We start from the raw sequence: 18666 nt of genomic DNA, 5'->3' as shown, positions 1-18666 counted from the left end.
GGTCCTCTTCCTGTATTGCTCCCTGGGTTCCTGAGAAGCAGATCACTATGTCCTGTCCACACTCATGTGAGGAGAATTGTGTTCTAAATCCTGATGGGAGGAGGTTCAAGAACATGCAGGCCTTTGTTAAAACCAACACAGTTAAGAAATATTTAGGGGAAGACATTTTGAGCCTATACAAATGCCCTATGTCTCCTTAAGATCTCACCCACTAATGTGAGTGGATTCTGCCACTGTAGTGGCTATACTGGAATATTCTTATGGGGGCTTTTTATTTGGGAGGGGTACTAGGGATTGAACTCAGGTGCTCTACCACTAAGCTATATCCCCAGCTTTCCCCACCCTGTTGAGACAAGTTTTCTCAAAGTTGCTGAGGCTGACTGAGTTTATAATCCTCCTGCCTTAGCCTCCTAGGTCTCTTGGATTACAGGTGTGTGCCACCATGTCTGGCTCTCATGGGGACCTTTTATTTCTATCATTTCTCCTCATTTTCCTTTTGGTAGAATACTATGTAGTTGAAACATGGAACCAACCTATAAGGAAGGTTTGTTCCTACTTCCACATTTATTTATATGTTCACTCAAAAGAAGGGGCTCAGGTAGATTTGCTTCATTCTTTGGGTTAAAATATAATATTATCAAAATTTGTTACTCAATTGTTATAGCTCTGGGGCCTACATCCTTTTCATGTGCCCCTATCCTATATTTTATTTTTTAAAAAGTACTTCCTTACTTTCTAGCATTAGATGCTGAAATTCATCTTAAGGTTTTCCCCTTACCCCAGCTCTAAAATCAGCTATTTCTCCAGAAACCTGGATCCTGTATTTGAAGAATAGGAGAAACTGAACCTGGGGCACAAGTGTGCTCATTGCTTCTAGGTCTCCCAGTGGGCAGTGCTAGTACACCTGGGGACATGCCACCCACACTTGCATACATATCCACATTTATCTCTATGTCTGCACATGTATGTAACTACACACACATTCATACTGACCTCTTGACTTTGATACAGCCCCACAGGTCTATCAGGCTTACCTGCTTTGTAATAACTCTCTGTGAAAGGCAAACAAGGCTTTGGCCATCCACCACTGATTCAAGTATTTGTTTCACCCTGCCAGACACGTACTAAGGATTCAGAACTGCTGCCTACCTGCTGTGAGAAACCAAGTTACCATTTGGACCACCATGTCTCTACAGGGTTATCTTTAACTTTACAGTTGGGACACTTCCTCAAATTCCTTTGGTTGACTTCTGTTTACCCTCTCCCCCAAGTGCGTTATCCAGTTTGTCACAGTGCACCATCCTTCCTGGGGCCCCTGATATGCTGCTTGGTTGGCTGGTTGTTTTTAATGCACATACATTGAAGTTTATTGGGGGAGGGGGTGTCCAGAGGTTTAGCAGATACATTGTCATGAACCCCCTTCCCCAAAGCCACAAGGAACATCTGTGTGCCTGACATTGGGTGCCTTGAATGCAGACTCAGTTGTGAATACCAGGAGATCTGATATTCATAACAGCTGCTGTCTCTGGAAACATGTTTACCTTTGACCTTGGGGGACTGAAGGCTCAATGTTGGTCCAAGTGGGTGTGCCTGTCTGTACTCACTGGACGTCTCACAGCATTTCCTCATGATTTGCCAGTCAGGGCCGGGACCTGCAGCTGTGCTTGTGGGACCTGGCAGAGGGCAGGAACACCATCGTGGACTCTGTGCACCTGAAAAGTGTGGGCTTCTGCAGGAGCTCCATCCTGGTTGAGGAGCAGCTGCACTGGATGCTTGCTGTGCCAGGGAAGGACAATGATGAGGTGAGGACCCTTGAGGCTCCTTGTTCCATGAGCCTCTGGCTCTGGGCTCTTAACAGGTATGCTCATGAGGTATGTGTCCCCTGGTGAGGGGACACACTGCTGCTTGTAGGACTCTATGGAGCTACTGGGTGCAGGTCTAGGGACTACCAACTTCACTGTAGCTCCAGCGACCAGTGAGTACATGGCTGGCTCCACCTTGGTCTGTTCACCTGTGAGGTGGCCCTGGTGGTAAGCCATTCTCCCAGGGGAGTGATAAGAATCCAAAAGGGGCCTGCCCAGAAAGAGGGGCCTGTATCTCAGGCCTTGTTACCCTTGTTATGTTATCCACGGAGGAGTGCTTGGAATAGCTAAATATTTAGGCCCAAGGCCTCCAAGGGCATTTGGGGGAGAAACCACTCACATCCTCAGGGGTCTTAGACTAGAGCAGAAGGAATGTTTAGGTGGATGGGAAAAAGTGGTGGACAAGAGACCAAGGTCCTGGTGAAGTTAGAAGTAGGGCATTACAGCAGTAATCGTAATTGCAGGGGAGGGGGAAGGTAAGCAAGAAGATGGGGTTCAATGGGAGCAGGGAGGTCATAGTCAGAGTGACCAGAGGCATTGGTGATGAGGAATTGGTCAGCTGCATAGTGGTATCCAAACCCCCAGGATCAGAGGAAGCAGAGTCCACCAAGGGAAGGGGTATCCATGACACGAGGAAGGGCAGGGAACAGGAAACCAGGGTGGAGGGTGGTGTATAGGAGTAGGGTGGGGCTATAGACTCAGCTTCTGGGGGAGATGAAGGGAAAGTGGAGAAAAACCTGAGAGTGCTGATTTTCTGGCCTGGTAAGTGTGCAGTACAGCTGCTCCAGGGCCCAGAGGGTAAGGGAGGAAAAGGAGAGAACTTTCGTCTATCACCCTGTCTTCTGTGGGCCTGTGGGCCTTTGTGGCCTGTGGTGCTGGGCAGGGTGGCTCCTACTGGTGCTGGCAGATGAAGCCCCATGTACTCAGTTAGACTTGGCCCCCACCCAAGAAAAGTCATTTTGTCTTCAAGTAGATCCAGTTCATAAATAATGAGATAGGAACAGGCATTTATTTGTTCATGATTGCATTTAAATCACCAATTAGGAACTACATACACTTTTCTTGCCAATTTGCCAAAAACCTGTTAAAAGTTTTATTAATGTGAGAAGGAGGGGCATGCTTCCCCCTGAACAGTGGAAGCAGTTCATGCCAGATCCTTTTGAGCTACATAGTCACATAATGCCATCCTGAAGTGTGTGAAAGCTCTTCCCCAAGGTGGTGCTATTGGCCATCCTGTGTGTTCATCTCAGCCACCCCTAGCCAGCACACAGTCAGCCTACCATTTTTCTTTCTGTAGGCTATCCATCTCTGCATGGTTTTAACCAGCTTCCTGGCCCCTGGCTCTCCCAGTGCAGGTGGTATTGGTATTTTTCAGGAGCAACCAGTCTGGGGACTATGTACATCCTGGGAAAATGGTTTGTTTCCACATTCCCACCTGGAATCTGCCTGGACTGGGCCCTGGAAAAGAATTGCTGGCCTGTGCCCAGACAATGCCTGGGGAGCATGCTCCTGCCATGCTTGGCCGTCTGGGTGGCCACACTTGCCCAAACTCAACATTTTTCCTTCTGGAAACAAAAGTTGCAGTCGGGTGCCAGATGGAAAGTTCTTGGTTTCTGTAGGAGGCTCTGAATACAGGTCAGGAATTCTTCCTCTAACCCCTCAGAGGCCTGGGCTGGGGCACCCAGACCAGGTAGATGTGGGCTTACCTTAGGTGCCCAGACCCTGAGCTCTCTGCTGTCTTGCACACAAGTTGCGGGTCATGGTACCGCCACTCCCCCATCCTCCCTCCCACAATTTTCAGCTTAGTTTCTCAGGACCTCCCTCGTTTTTACTCTCCCCTTTTCCCTAGACAAAGAACAGACTTGCTATATGACTTACACCTGCCCGCTGACCTGCTGGAGTCCCCTTATCCTTGAGCCCCACTTCACTGCAACCAGAGGAGTCTTCTTGAGCCTGCAGATGGGAACAGGCCCTCCTTTATTGACATGTAGGCTGTGTGAATTTCTGCCTCCTTACACATGCATGTACTGTGGCATCTCTTCCTGTCCACTGTATTTGGGTTGCAGTTCTAGCCCTTGCCTGCTGGCTGCTCCCTACAGGCTACACCCTGTACCTATAGCTCTTCACATAGTGACTGGTTGATTCTGCAAGGAGAAAGCTGAGACTGAAGCACTGTGGGGACCTTGATGAGAGTACCCTGCCCAAAGAACCTAGCCTGCCAGTGGTAGGTGCATTGGCTGACTCTAGCTGAAGACACAGGCTGCTCAGTACTCTACCCTGCCCAGAGACTACTCTGGACTTGGCCCTACCAGCACATGCATGGTGGAACTAGAATTCAGAATTAGGGACCGAGGCCTCTTGTGCTAGACGGTTGGTGAAAGCAATGCAGCTCTTACCTGCATGGGCACTGGGCCCTCAGACATTGTCCTCCAACCCAGCCTGAGAGGTTGAGTCAGTAGGTATAAGTTCTGTCCAGCTGATACCTCCAACCTCTCTGGACCTTAGATTCCTCATGTGCAAACCAGAGGATACCTGTGTTGGCTGGCCTTTTTTTTTTTTTTTTCAGGGTGGCTGAATATCAATGTGCTTGTTACTTTATTGATAGTGATCCACTCTGACCAGTACCTAGAGAAATAAATTCAGGGCCAGCAGAGACCCTCCCACCCCCAATTTGGAGAGTGATGGCAGAAGGCACAAACAGGCTTCACTTGCTATAGAACTACTTGACAACGCAAAATACAAGGCAGGAGGAGCATTTGGCCAGCTCTATGCTACATGTGTCTTGAGGGAACCCCTTATTCCTATGAGATCAGAGGAGGTGCTGCCCTGTCCCCATTAGATGATGCAGGAGCTCAATGACTCAGGGACACAGAACAACTAGGACCTGACTCTGGCCATTGATGCTTCAGAGCCCAAGTCCAATTCTTGTGGCTTTGGCTATCTTCTAGGGACAGAGTTGGGTAGAGCCTAGCCTATCTGGTCAGACGGGTAGTTCACTCAGGTTGACAGACCTGCACATGAGGCTGGACTATATTGGCCACAAGGTATGTCTCCCAACCTGGTTGTAAGAGGGCCTGGCACCTATGCAGGATAGGTACTCAGGGACTGGAAAGCCAGGATCCAAATGAACTTGCCCTAGGCACCCACACATTGTGCTCATTTGTAGGCTGGTGGTGGATCCTAGGTCCTATGCAAGTCATTGCACCACTTGATGTGTCTGAGATGGTTCAGAGTGGTTCCTGTATAAAACCTATGCCAGGAAAGAAAGACAAACAGGAGGAATAATGGCCAAGGTAAGTCAGGGTCAGTTGAGCTAGGCCTGTTCTGCCTAGATGGCAAAAATCAGGAGAGGCCAAAGGCAGCCATCAGTTGGTAATGGGCTGGTCACTCAGGAATGATGCGAACATTTGTTTCGCAATGGCCCTGGCAGCACCCAAGCCCACGAGCCTTTGCAGCCTAATTAGGAGACTCAGCTTCCAGGTCCCCACAGGGAGGGGAATAGACAGAAACTCGCAGCAGCCTTGGTTAATCGCCTTAAAAGTCTCTTGTTTGTATAGCACAAACTCAACTTGGCATTGACCCAAATCACCTTGTTTTCTTACTGTCAGGTTCAGATTCTGGAGATGCCATCCAAGACGTCGGTGTGCACCCTGAAGCCAGAGGCAGATGCCAAGCCAGGCATGCCCATGTGCCTGGGGCTGTGGCAGGTAAGGCAAGTGCGTACCAGCCACGCCCTGCTGCCACACCCGCCAGACTGTGAGTCATGCCCCATTCAGGATTTGATTTGTTGTCAAACCAATTGGACAGTATCCCCCTTCAGAGAATATGTGTACCTGCTACCACAGCCCCAATGTCCATGGCCGGGCCTCTGCTCTTCTCTCCACATCTCCACACTCCTAGCTGCTGATGCTGCTACTTCAAAAGGGCTCCTGCAAATTTCACAGAGAACCCTGGTTTTGGTGCTTATCCTCTGCAGGCTTGATTGGGCTCACCTCACAGAGTACCCTCCTGCTAGTAGTGGTAAAGAGGGCACAGTAGGGTCAGTTGCCTTCCAGTGGGGATTCAAACCCTCTCCTCAACACCTTGGTCCCAGGTTCTTAACTAACTTTGACAACCCCTCATGGCCCTCAATGTGCTTGGAATTAATTCGTGGACCTTTCTTAGAGGTAGGAGTGGGCTTGACACTTTGACTTTCCCTGCAGCCACCTGGGAATTTCTGATCTGCAGTCATTTTCTTCTTAGTTGTATTTTCTGGTTAGAGAGAATTAGGAGGCATCTCCTGGTGTTGGTAACAGAAACTGAGACCCCAGTTTTTCAGTCTAGGGCCTGGGATGGATCCTCCCCCAGGCAGCCCCTTTGGAGGTAAGGCCTCCTTCCTAGCCATATGCCTAGGTCAGCACTGGCTCATTGGTTCTCCTCCTGGGGTCACTGGAGCAGCAAAGCGGATGGTCTAATGTGTCCATTTGCAAAGAATCCCAGAAACTGCTTTGCCATTGCAGAAACCATGGTTGGCAGATCACTGAGAGCACCTATCTCAGGAACAATTGCTCAACCTTAGGTCATCTTCCTAGTCCTAGATGCTGAGAATAACCCTATGCTGGTCCTTGGTCAGGCAGAAGCAATTCCTGCCTTGTGCCTGTTGCTTCTTTGAACTCTGTCTACGAGTTAGATGAGATGAGTCTCTGCAGTTTGGAAGTATCTGCATACCCCACAAGAACCACTGGGGCAGGCACCCCCAGAGACCCTGTCCCAAGTATTTCTGTCTACCCACCTGAGCAGAAAGATTGCTGGCCTATCTGGCAGTTGGTGCCCCCTGCAGTTTCTTGACTGAGCAGGTCCAAGTTGGAATTCAAGATTTTCGCAAAGTTGATCCTGGGTGTTCCCTCTGCTTCTGGAGCCTCTTGGAGAGAAGCCCCTAGGGAATTTGAGGAGGTGGGGGCTTCTGAGAGACGCATGAGACTCATGAAATGATGAAAGTGAAGTGCCTAGAGCTGTGACATTTGCAGCCAGGCCTTAGGTATTGCAGTGGAGCCTAGGTCATTGGACTTAATGTGTCCAGACAGGGTTCCCTGGAAGGCTCATTGGTACTTTCCTGGGAAGACAAACACCCCCCTCCTCCCACTCCACACACACCCCTAAGTGCCATAGGCAGTGACCATGATGCTCCCAGAACCCGGGGCAGAACTCTCTTCTATTCTGCACCCTGAGAAATATGGGTCATTGCACAATCATGTAAAAATTCCAACAGAAAAATGTGTAGAAAGGGATGTACAAACTTGTTAAGGTAATTAATATAGTTGACAGAAGGACAAATCACGGTTTTGTTGGTGATATGGATCCAACATGAAGTGTTCAGCTGAGGAAAGCATACGGTAATTTGGAATGTTCCACTTTTTCTACCCAAACCTGATGATCTGGGTTATAAACTTATTAACCTGAGTATAGCAGAGTAATCAGACTGGATATTTTTTTCTGAAACATTGAGGTCTATTATTTTGCTCTTCAAAGCAACTGAACTACATTGTTTATTATTGCATAAAAGATTGGGATCTAAATCAGGCTGGAGGCAGAATCATTGGCACCATCCCTCAGAGCAAGGACTTCCCAGTTCCCCAGTCTCTGGCCCCCTCCCTCTGGCCCCACCTGAGTTGGGAAACAGAGAGTTGGGGGCTCCCCATGGGACTCTGGCCTGCTGGGACGAGCAGGCTGCATGCCAAGGGACAGGAGGGACTACAGAGTGAGTTCTTATCTCCAGATCTCAGCTGGGAATGAGGAGAGAACCAGAGATATACCGATCAGGATGACTTCAGCTCCTCATCCCCAAAGAGGCCTCTGTACCATGATAGCCTGTCTGACCCAGGGTGTCTAAAACCTGGGGCATAGTAGAAAGCTAGATGGCCAGGTGCTGGACCAGTGGTAGTGACTGGGAGGGACCAAAACTACCACGCAAGCCCCTCCAGGCCAGGCTGGTTCTTTCTCTAGACACCCCATGGAACCATGACAGGTGGATTATCATACCTAGCCTTTGAATTAGCTGTTGTGCTCAGCCCTCAGAGACCACAGGCATCACTGAGAGACTGGCCAGAACCAATTTCAGTGATGAAGAGAAGCTCCTGGACCAGAAAACACAGAAAGGAAAACACAGAAGGAAAATATCCCATGGAGGAGGAGGAGGGGCAGGCTTGGCTAAGGCTCCAAAATTGGGGGTAGATACCACCATAAAGCACAAGTCTAGGGGAGTGGATCCAAGAGCCCCCAAGCAAGTTCTGTAGAGTGGTTTCTGGGGCAGTGTCCAGCAAATAAACATACCTCAACTGATGTCAGGGGTTGGTGTGTGTTCCTGGTTGGATGCAGAGTTCCAGACTTCTCCCACCTGGCCCTGACCCTGACCTGGATACAGACACAGCTGTTGGCTCAGGGAGGCACATCTAGAGAGGCTTGACTGCCCACACAGACTTGTAATATATAGTGTTTCTACTTTGGCACACTCTGTGTCCATATCTGAGAGAGGAGTGACATGAATCTGCACAAATCATTTCCAAGCAAGTGGTCTGAAAAGCACCAGCAGGGAACTCTTCCCTGTGATGAAACTACAGGAACAGCACAGCAGCACCACCAGAGCCTCTGCCAGTGGAGACAGGGCCAGTGCACAGGGCACATGTACTCAGAGACCCTAGGCAGCCCTGCCTTTTGGGTTGAGCTGAAGAGCACATTGTGGGCTTGGCAGGGGAGCAGGGCATGACTCCAGATGATGCTTCAGGGGAATTGCCCAGGAAGACACACAGCTGCCAGTACCTCCTTCCAGGATCCTCCTTTCTTCCTGTTTTGTGTGTGTGAATTTGAATTACCATCAGGATGCAGTCTGTTTACAAGCCATTTCTGGGGACATGTATATGTTGCCTCTAGACCAACTTTGGCCTTAGCAGGTTTGCTGTGTCTACGTATAAGCCTGGTGATTTGTCCTTCCCATTCCTGCTGCAGCCATCCCTCCAGATTAGAGCTGACCTGTAGTGGCCCCAGGCCTGGCTTCCCCAGCTCCCATCATCACATATCCCCAGCCTTAGCTTCCCAGCCCCAGCATTTTTTTATTTTTCCTGTAGTGCCCACACTGATCTTGAACTCCTAGACTCAAAGTTATCCTCCTGCCTAAAGTTCTGAAGTAGTATTTGGGACTACAGTGTGCTCCACTGTGCCTGTCTCTTCTGATACTGAGGAGAGCCATGGTACTTGTGCTGTTTGACCATATAGTATCCACTTGTTAGACTCCAGTTAACCCAGGCCTCCTTGCCCAACCATGCAAGGTTTCTGTTGGGTAGCTGCTCTTAGCCAGGACTGATGGCTGCATCCCCCAGGGTGACTTGGAATCCTGCTGTGCTCTTCTTCTGTAGTTGTTTCAGAGGCTAAATAAACGAGGCATCTACCCAGGGCGCAAAGCCCTCTGACCCTCTACCTCATTCATCATGATAGCAAGGACTGCTAGAGCCCACTCACACCAGGCTTCCAGAGGTGGGGGCTTCCGCAGCCACATTGACAAAGCACAGAAAGTTCGTTTTTCATTGAGATGGAGTTTGCAGTCTTCCTGGATGGTGGTTACAGACAGGTAACCAACCCCAGTGAGGGGTGGCCTTGAGCTTCTGACCTGAGGAGTGGAGGCAGTTAGATAGTTTGCCATCAGCCCCAAGGAATTGGCAGATACCCACATGTGCCCCTTTGGGCAATATGCAATACCAGCAGCTGCTGTGTCATGGGGCTGGCAAAAAGCAGCATGGCCATGTGAAGCCTGGTGGGCTTGGCTGGTATACTCAGGGCTGTACCCTCCAGACCCTCAGGTGCTTAGCAACAGCCCTGCCAAGACCCATATGGGTTGTATTAGTCACCCAGTAGATGGGGGTGCAGGACACTGGGTGTACAAAGCCTCAAGACTATCATGAGAGCATGGGAAACCACTCCCAGGCTGGTCTACCCCAAGTCTGGGCCCAGCAGGAGAGGTAATCTGTCTCCAGAGCACTGTCTTCCTGTAACTCACTGAAGGTAGGGAACTTCAGGGAGCTGACCATTCTGTCGTTCCCTGCAGGCTGACACCAGTCCCCGCCCTCTCCTTCTGGTCGGCTATGAGGATGGATCAGTGGCCCTGTGGGACATCTCAGAGCGGAAGGTGTGCAGCCGCATTGCCTGCCATGGGGAGCCTGTCATGGGCCTTGACTTTGACTCCCAGAAGGCCAGAGGCATCTCAGGCTCTGCAGGGAAGGAGCTGGCTGTCTGGAGCCTAGATGGGCAGCAGGCCCTACAGGTCAGTGTGCCGGCCCTGTACATCATTTATCCTGCTCTGCACTAACAGTATGATAGGCTGAAACAATATTTAGGCATGAAGAGGAGCTGCTGCAGATCCCTAGCTAATTAATCACTTGGAGGTGGTGCAGGAGGGCCTGTCCACGGCTGGTGCAGGGGGAAAGGGGCATGGGCACGGGCCAGCTATTCACATGGTTTGGGTTTCTCCTAGATCTCGGGTTAACAGCCATCACGTCTTGTCCATCTAGAGAAAGGCACGTAGAGTCCAGGCAGACTCAAACCCCTTTGTGAAAACTCAGAGGAATTTTGTCAGTAAGGAACTGATTAATCAAAAAAAGAAATCAAAAACCAAACTCTGGAAAACTACACTAAGCCATAGCCCCCAGTAATGGTCTATAAGCTGACTCTAGGGAGGTTGTGGCTCATGGGTAGCAGGAAAGCCTACTGTACAGGAGATGAGGCCTCAGGTCTGAGTGGGGGTTATTGGAAATCTCCCCATGATATCTTATAGACTGTTCCAGTTGGTATGACTTGAGGATTACCTGTTATCCAGGCTTGAACCTATGGCCACACTGCCTAGCACAGGGTAGTCTGGCCTGCGTGCTTCACCTCATTTGAGATAGGAGGGTTTGGGTTGAGGTGAGGGTATATGAGACATGCCCAGACCTTTCTCTGGTGCAGGTCTTCTGGGGAGCTGCAGACCACAAGCCCTGCCAGAGAGAGGCCTAGGTATATAATAGTTCTGGGGGTGGGCAAAGAACCCCATTCGCCAGGAGTCTCAGGAGGCAAACTTGGCCTCTACCTGCAAGTAGAAACTTTGGAAGTAGCCCTATGAAAACAGGTCTGGTGGGAGTTGTGTGTCCTTTGGGGTGGCTGGTAGTAGCCACAGCAGGCCCAGCTCCCAGCCCCACGGGGGCTTTTGAACCCAGAGCACCAAGGACAGGGCTCATGCCTGCCTTCTTCCGTGGGGTGTGGTATTCCAGGCTTCCCACACACAACAGGAGGCACAGAGAAGACATTGCCAAGGCCCCTCCCAAGACAGGGAGGCCTTTCTCAGCAAACTCAGCATTCTCCAGCCCAGACCCTGCTGCCAGGGGGAATGAGCTCACCTTTGGCCCATTAGGCCTAGCCCTGAGTAGACACTGGCAAAGTCCTGAGGCACATGAATCAGGGGTGGACCCTGAGTAAATGTAGGGGTACAGATGGTGCTAAACAGCATCCAGGCCCCTATGGGTGCCACCAAACTTGGAGTGCAACTAGGGGCATCATCCTAAAATCATATGGAAGAGGGATCAAGTAAGGATAGCAAGGGTAGGGGTCATTGGATAGGGAAGGAGTCTTGGGCAAGGAGGCTGACATGGAACAAAGCTAAAAGGGGTACCTGAGAGGACAAGACAGAGTGATAGCCTGGGGACAGGTACCAAAGTCAAGCAGGGGAAGATCTTGGACTGCCCCTTTGGAAATGGAGGATAGAGCTATAGTGAGGGGCCAGCAGAATTCATGATGTTGTGCACACTGCCTTGGTATGAGGCTGACCTAGCATCTCTGCTGAGCAGTATCTGAGCAGAGCCCTGCAGGGTCATGCCCAGTTAGACCCCAGTAAGGAAAAGGGAGAGATGGCAGTGTGGGGCCTGCTGGTTTGGCAGGTGCATGTCATACTCAAAATAGAATATAGGTTCACATCCCCTGTGTACAACCTTTTCCCTGGGTGACCACCTATGACAGGCACACAGTGAACTCAGAGTAAGCTGTTATATTTGTCCATCTATTAGTCCATCAGTGTCCCTGAGAGGCCCTCAGAAGCCCTGCTGTGAGGGCAGAGCTTCTCATGACTCACCCAGGAAGAGAAGTCTCCAAGGCCTTAGAGACCTGGGTAGTGATTGGGTGTGAAAACCATAATGCTAAAAGTCATTTGTACAAATCGAAGGCTGAGCCACTCCACGTGCTGGCTCTACATGTCCTGAACTACTACCAGGTAGGCATGGGGGCAGGGGAGGTCTCCCTCATACCCCTCCCTCCTTTTCCTCAAACCCGATGGGGAGACCCAGCAGTGCCACCCCTCATGGGTTCCAGTGTTCATTCCCCTGTAACTTGACCCTCATCAGCCTGACTTTGTAAAGAGCTGAAGACCAGGCAGCTTCCCCAAGGTCTCTGTGGCTCCCCCACCCAGGCTTCTCTGCACCCAGTATTCTGGGAAGGGGTCGTCCTGGCCCAGATCTACTTGGTCTCTCTTGACATGTTTGGGAAACAGCTGCTGGAACTTAAGATTTAAATTTATGGGGCACGTTCCAGTCCAGAGATGAACTTTTATTCTACTAATGAATTGAAAAGTTAAAGCAGAAGGGGGAAGCAGGAATTAATGAATTGAAAAGTTAAAGCAGAAGGGGAACCAGGAATTGCAGCTTGGAAGTGGTTGGGGTGATGGTGGGCCTTGGGCAGGTCTGGCTGAGCCTCCCACATCAAAGGAAGAGGAGAGTTCCCCCAACCCCCACTGAGCACCAACTGCTCCTGCTGCTGAAAGAGATCCTGGGAGGGGAGGGAACAGCCCCACGGAGAGGGTAAAGGCAGATATTCTATGCTTTACCTAATGGCATATCCAGTGCTGGTCCCATAGGCCCTGGAAATTTCAATTTCCTTAAAGCCCAGGCCTTTGGGGAGTAAGCATTCTAGGGTGTTTTGAGGATGTGAGCCATCTGAGAGCAGCCTTGATACCTGGGAGCAGGCGAGATAATTCATGCCCTCAGGCATCCAAAGGCATTCTCATCTATGCCATAGTGCTACATCATGGCTGCCTGCCTTGGCCTAAGAGCCACATACCACAGATGTGCCTTCCTCATGTCCTTCTGCTGAAACCTCTAATGAGCCCAAATCAATCTCTCCCAGGCGGGCGCTGGGAGCAGACGTGGATGAGGTTCCCTGCAACAGAGCACGGGTAATCAGAACCAGATGGCAGCCAAGCTGTGCATTCCTGGCACCTGAGGTCATGTGCTATAAGAGCCACTGGTGGCCAGAGATCCTTTCCGGAGGGTCTTGCCCCAGGCCAGGGCCTGGCCAGAGGCTGCTGTGGTGACCAAGAGGCTACTTGTTCAGGATGATACCCAGGGGTTGCCTTGGAGACATTTGGTGACAACAGAGCTGTGGGCCTGCCTTACCCAGGTGGCTTTCCCGTGAGCCATCAGGTTTGTGCCTTGGCTGTCGTCAAAAACAGGTGGTATGCAGGCCCTGCTCCTTCCTCTCACACTTGGGGCAGGGCCCACAGCCTTGAAGCAGGGCCTGATTTACAGCCAGTAGTATTTTTAGGTCTTTAAGTAATAATGAGGCTTCTCCACCCCAGTCAGCCCTGGGCTGGGAATGGACCCACTGTGCTCTCCCCATGCTATACTCGGTCAACATTCTGGCTGCACCACAGTGGTGGCTGCTCCCCTCCCTCTCTTTGGCTTTGCCAGGGGCTTCCTTTTAAATGGCAGTAGCACAGCTACCTATGGCAGCCAGGAATGAGACTGCAGGGCCCAGGGCCAGCTACCCCTGCATCCAGAATTCCTGTGCCCATTTTAACAGGAGACATGGATGAGGGCATAGAGCTCTGGCCAGTCTTTCTGCATTCCCTTGGAGCCAGGTCCTCCTCATCCTTGGGAATACAGCCCCCAGGTTGATGCTGACCTTTCTCCAGTTTAGGTCTCTGTACAGACTTCTTGTGTCTCCCTCACTGGCTACCAGGAACCCTGTCCTGCCAGGCTGTCTCTGCCTGATGCCATCATTTATTTTCAGGAGTGGCTATGGTGAATGTGGAGTCACTTCTATCCCTGAGGGCAGTGGCTACTCAGCTGGTTGCTCAGTACAGCCAAGTTCCTAGGCAGGAGCTGGATCTTTTAGTCCCTCGCAGGTGAAATCACCGGTGTGGAAGCATGAGAAGACTGGTGTTAAGCTGCCCTCTGCCCTGCCTGTGAAGACCATGGTTCAAGATTCTGTTGAACCCTTCTACTTGCCCTGGAGCAGCAGGGGTCAGGTTTAAAAGCAGCACTTTTCTCCTGGGAAAACTTCACACAGTTAGGAAATTTGTAGAAAGAGGGAATAGCAAGGAAGTGACCTTGAGCCCCTGAGTAAGGGTTCCTAGCCAGGCCTACTGCTTGTTACTGAGAGATCCCTTCTCTATCACTGAGCCAGGGCAGAGTTCACGGGACAGAAAAGAAAAAGATGATATCAAGTCAGCCTTTTGTCCTGGTTCCCACCTTCCAGTGCTCCCTGGGCCAACAGTTATTCTGGTCCTTGGGAATCAGGGAAGGGGCTTGTGTCTGTAGACAAATGCAGGTGCACCCCACATACACCTGCACTGCCTCATAGTCTTGCCCAGCGTGGGCCATCAGATGGGTCATGGGAATGCTCCTGAGGGCAGCTAGTATGTGTAGCCATGTGGGGATAAGGGGGGACGTATAGAGGGGAGGGGACAGCCCAGCAGCTGGGCATTTTGTACACTGAGGGCCCATCTGGGGTTATGGTCACAGAGTTGAACACTTGTTCAATTGCTTGTGTGCAAGCATAGACAGGAAGCACAGATTCCCTAGAGCTAGGGTTCTGACAGATAAGATCAACAGAAGGCAAGCAAAGTGTCCTGCAGATAGGGACAGTGCTGGCTGAGATGGCCAGCCAGAGAAGGGTGAGCTCATGAGGGGTGGTCAGGGCTGGTGGGCTGGGGACATTGGCGGGTCCACAAATAGGTGGAACCAGGCATTGGAGAGATGACTAGAAGAAAGAAGGTTGAGCTGACAGGGTCCTTGGCCATGAGATATAAAATAGGTGATAAGGTGATTGAAGGATAAGCAGTTGAGGTGCTGATTGTACAGGTCAGAACCCAGAACTTGCCTCATGTAAAGACAGTGACATCCCAGACTGGGCTGGTTCAACAGGGAGGCTGTGTTTGTTGCAGGTTATTGACAGGTTTTCATCAGGTGAGATTCCTTCTTATGGGGGAAGAATCTGAATCGTGAATAGGTACTGGATTTTACCAAATGCGTTTACTACATCCATCAGACTGGTTAGGCTTTTCTCCAAGAATTTTAATTTAGTGAGTTTCGTTGTTCAGGGTTTTGTTGTTGTTTGTTTGTTTGTTCGTTTTTTAATAGCAACCAAATAAAGTGTGGTGGAACACATCTGTAGTCTCAGGAAGCTGAGGCAAGAGGATTGCTTGAACCAGGGAATTTGAGACCAGCCTATTCTATGCAACATAACAAGACCCTGACTCGAAAGAAAAAAAGTCCTAAAATAACCTAATATTTAGCATGTTGTCTTCTGACTCGGCTGTGCTCAGTTGGAGTTGTTCAGGGCCTTGGATTGGCCAGTACCTGCTCTCTTCTTTCACTTGATTATGCAAATGGTATGGAAAGGCCAGGAGCCCTAAAATTGGTAGTCAAGCAACCCCTCTCTCATCTAATTGCTGAATAGTTCTGGGCAGGAAGAATCTGCTTCATTGTTGTTTTATTTGGGGGATGGAACCCAGGACTTCATTCATGGTAGGCAAATACTCTACACTGAGCTATAACCAGTCTGAAATCTGTTTGAGTGGCCATGGTCAATCTTTGCCTGTAGCACTTAGGGCAGGTATTTTCTCTGTAGAGATGGTTCAATTTTTGTGGATTTATTTTGGCTTTCTGATTTTAAGGGAAGATTTTTCTAGGAGTCTGTCTATAGGAATAAAAATCTTTAAGGTATTTTCCTAATGACCATTTTATAGTTGTTCATAATGAATATGTAAATTGTTGCCATATTCACAATATTGTGCCTTATTAATCTTATCTCTCTCTTTTTTTCTTTTTATTTTTTGGTACTGGGGATTGATCTCAGGGTCGTTTTATATTTTGAGACAGTCTTGCTAAGTTGCTGAGGCTGGCCTTGAACTTGTAATCCTCCTGCCTCAGCCTCCTGAGTTACTGAGATTACAATCTTTGTTGATCTTGAAAGTCTGTATTTTTCTAATTCATCATTTCTGTTTTTATCCGTCTCTTCCTTTTTTCTGTGTTGTCTGGGTTTGCCCTGTCACTCTATGTAACCTGTCAGTTCACAACCTTCCTTTGCCTGTGTGTTCCCACTGGGTGATCCTTTTTCTGGGTCCTATATCATGAGATGTCATCGTCTTCATCATCCCTCACTTGTAGGCAAACCCTGTTTTTATTTGTTTTCTGACTGCCCAGCTGATTAGAGTGTTTTTACGGTTCCAAATGTTTTATTTGATTCTCCCCCCAACTCCAGTTATCTTTTAGTTTTCAAATCCTAACTTAATTACATTGTGGTCAGAGAACAAGGTCTGAATGATATCAGTTCTTTGAAATTTGAAGGGCCTGTCCAGTTTGCATAAGTATTCCATATGTGCTTGAAAAGAAAGTGCTCATGCTGTTAGACACACAGCTGCACACATAAACACTGGATCAGGCACAGAGGCCTAGTTGTGGGCTTGGTCAGGGTCCCTGAAGGTAGATCTCATGCTGTGCCCATATTGTTACTTTTCCCTGAGTTCCTGTCCATTTTTGCTTTATGCATTTGAAAGCTAGCTTAGGAAGATGCAAGTTTAAAATGATAATCTTCTTGTTTAATTGGTCCTGTTTTTAGTCACCCTCATTATTTCCAGAAAGGACTTTTGCCCAAAAGCCTATTTGTATGTAGTAATTAGTATGGCTCAGACTGAGTTTCTTTTGGTTACTACTTCCTTTTATCAATTTTAGTTTTTTGATTCTTTTCCTTCATCCTTCCTGGCCCTTCAGGTACAGATACATCTTACTGAGCTGGGTGACTGCATTTTGTACTGTGAAGTTGCCCAGGACATTCTCTCATTTCAGACCCTCTTCCAAGGAGGCCCTCCTTTGGTGGGGCCTGTTGGTAACCAGTGCCAGTAGCCTCTGGGTTTGTTTACCTGGGTATGGATGGTGCCATGCTCTGGAAAGTCAGCCATTGGGCCCTTACTTCTACATTCTGCTTGTGCTGGGTGTTGAAAAGTCAACTCCCAGTCTAGTAACCTTCCCCCATGGGCCTGTCCCACAGATTTTGACATATTGTATCTTTGTTTTAATCCAGTTCCAAATACTGTCTTTACCCTTGAAATTTCTTCTTTGATCCAGAGGTTCCTTAGAAGTATATTAGTTAATTTCCAAATATTTGTTGATTTTATAGATATTTTTAATCTAGTTTAATTCTATTGTCAGTGAATGTATCCTGTACAATTTCAGTGTTTAGAAATTTATGGAAGCTGTTTTTTGGTCCAGCACGTGGTGTGTCTTGGGGAGTAGACCACATGTTCTTGGAAAGGACGGGTGTTCTGCAGTTGTTGGGTGGAGTCTTCTGTCAGCATGAGTTAGGTCACTCCAGGCAGTCTGTAGTTCAAGTCTTCAGCATCCTTACCAATTTTTTTTTTTTTTTGTCTACTTTTCTACCAGTTCCTGAAGAAGGGGTCTTAAAATCTCTGATTGTGATTGTGAATGTGCCTATTTCGCCCTTCAGTTCTGCTGGTTTTGCTTCATGATCTTTGAAGCTGTTGTTATATATATAAACACTTCAGATGATTACTGCCTCCACTGACCCTTTTTTCATTATGAAATGTCCGTGTGTGTGTGTGTGTGTGTGTGTGTGTGTGTGTGTGTGTGTGTGTGTTGCAGAGGACCCAGGCCCTCATGCATACTAGGTAAGCGATCTATGGCTGAGCTGTATCTCTAGTCCTAAAACATCTTCCTTTATTGCTAATGATGTCCTTTGTCTTAAAGTCACTTTGACTTCAACTTTCTTAGGTTTGTTCTTTGCATGGTACATCTTTTTCCATGCTTCTATTTTCAACCTATTTTCATGTCTTCATATTTTATTTTGGGGGTTGAACCAACGGGTGCTTTACTATGTTCCCAGCCCTTTTTACTTTTTGAGTCCCAGTCCCCCTAAGTTTATGAGGCTGGCCTTAAACTTGCAGTCTTTCTGCCTCAGTCACTGGGATTACTGACCCCAACTTAATCTCTTCATGTTTTAAAAAAGTATCTTTTGTAGACAGCATGTAGTTATATCTTATATTTTGATCCTTTCTGACAATCTCTTCTTCTAATGGGAGCATTCAATCTATTTGCATTTAATGTAGCTATTGAAACATTTGGGAATAAGTCCATCTTTGATGTTTGTTTTCCACTTGTCCCTTCTGTTCCTGACCCTTCTTGTGTACTTTTCCTGCCTTTTCTAATGTTAATCAAATAGAGTTGTGCATTATGGGATACATTCTGAGAAATGCATTGTTGGATATTTTCATCAGTATTTGGACATCGTAGAGTATACTTTCACAAACCTAGGTGGTATACCTGTATACCTAGGTCTCCATGGCATGTACCATCATAATATGTGGTCCATCACTGGCCAAAAGATCATTAGGTAGCACATGACTACATTTCATTTTTAGTATTTAGTTTCATTTTCTCTCTTGGCATCTTAGCTATACCTCTTGTATATTTTTTTCCTGAGTGATTACTCATGAGTTAAAAATATTCATCCTTATCAA

General features: G+C 48.5%; 1 protein-coding gene across 1 annotated transcript in view; it reads left to right on the top strand.

Annotated features, from left to right (window-relative positions):
• The window catches only part of GNB1L (G protein subunit beta 1 like), a 68887-nt gene that overhangs the window by 40039 nt on the left and 10182 nt on the right, over nucleotides 1–18666 (top strand). Inside the window, exons 5-7 of the mRNA XM_079152022.1 lie at nucleotides 1640–1802; nucleotides 5471–5569; nucleotides 9937–10152. Of these exons, the coding sequence (XP_079008148.1) occupies nucleotides 1640–1802; nucleotides 5471–5569; nucleotides 9937–10152 (478 nt within the window). The remainder of the gene's footprint in view (nucleotides 1–1639; nucleotides 1803–5470; nucleotides 5570–9936; nucleotides 10153–18666) is intronic.

This window comes from Sciurus vulgaris (genome assembly GCF_902686455.1).
Source record: "Sciurus vulgaris genome assembly, chromosome: 8".
Lineage (NCBI taxonomy): Eukaryota > Metazoa > Chordata > Mammalia > Rodentia > Sciuridae > Sciurus > Sciurus vulgaris.
Note: the sequence above shows the minus strand (reverse complement) of the source record. Positions and strands in the feature narration are given on the sequence as shown.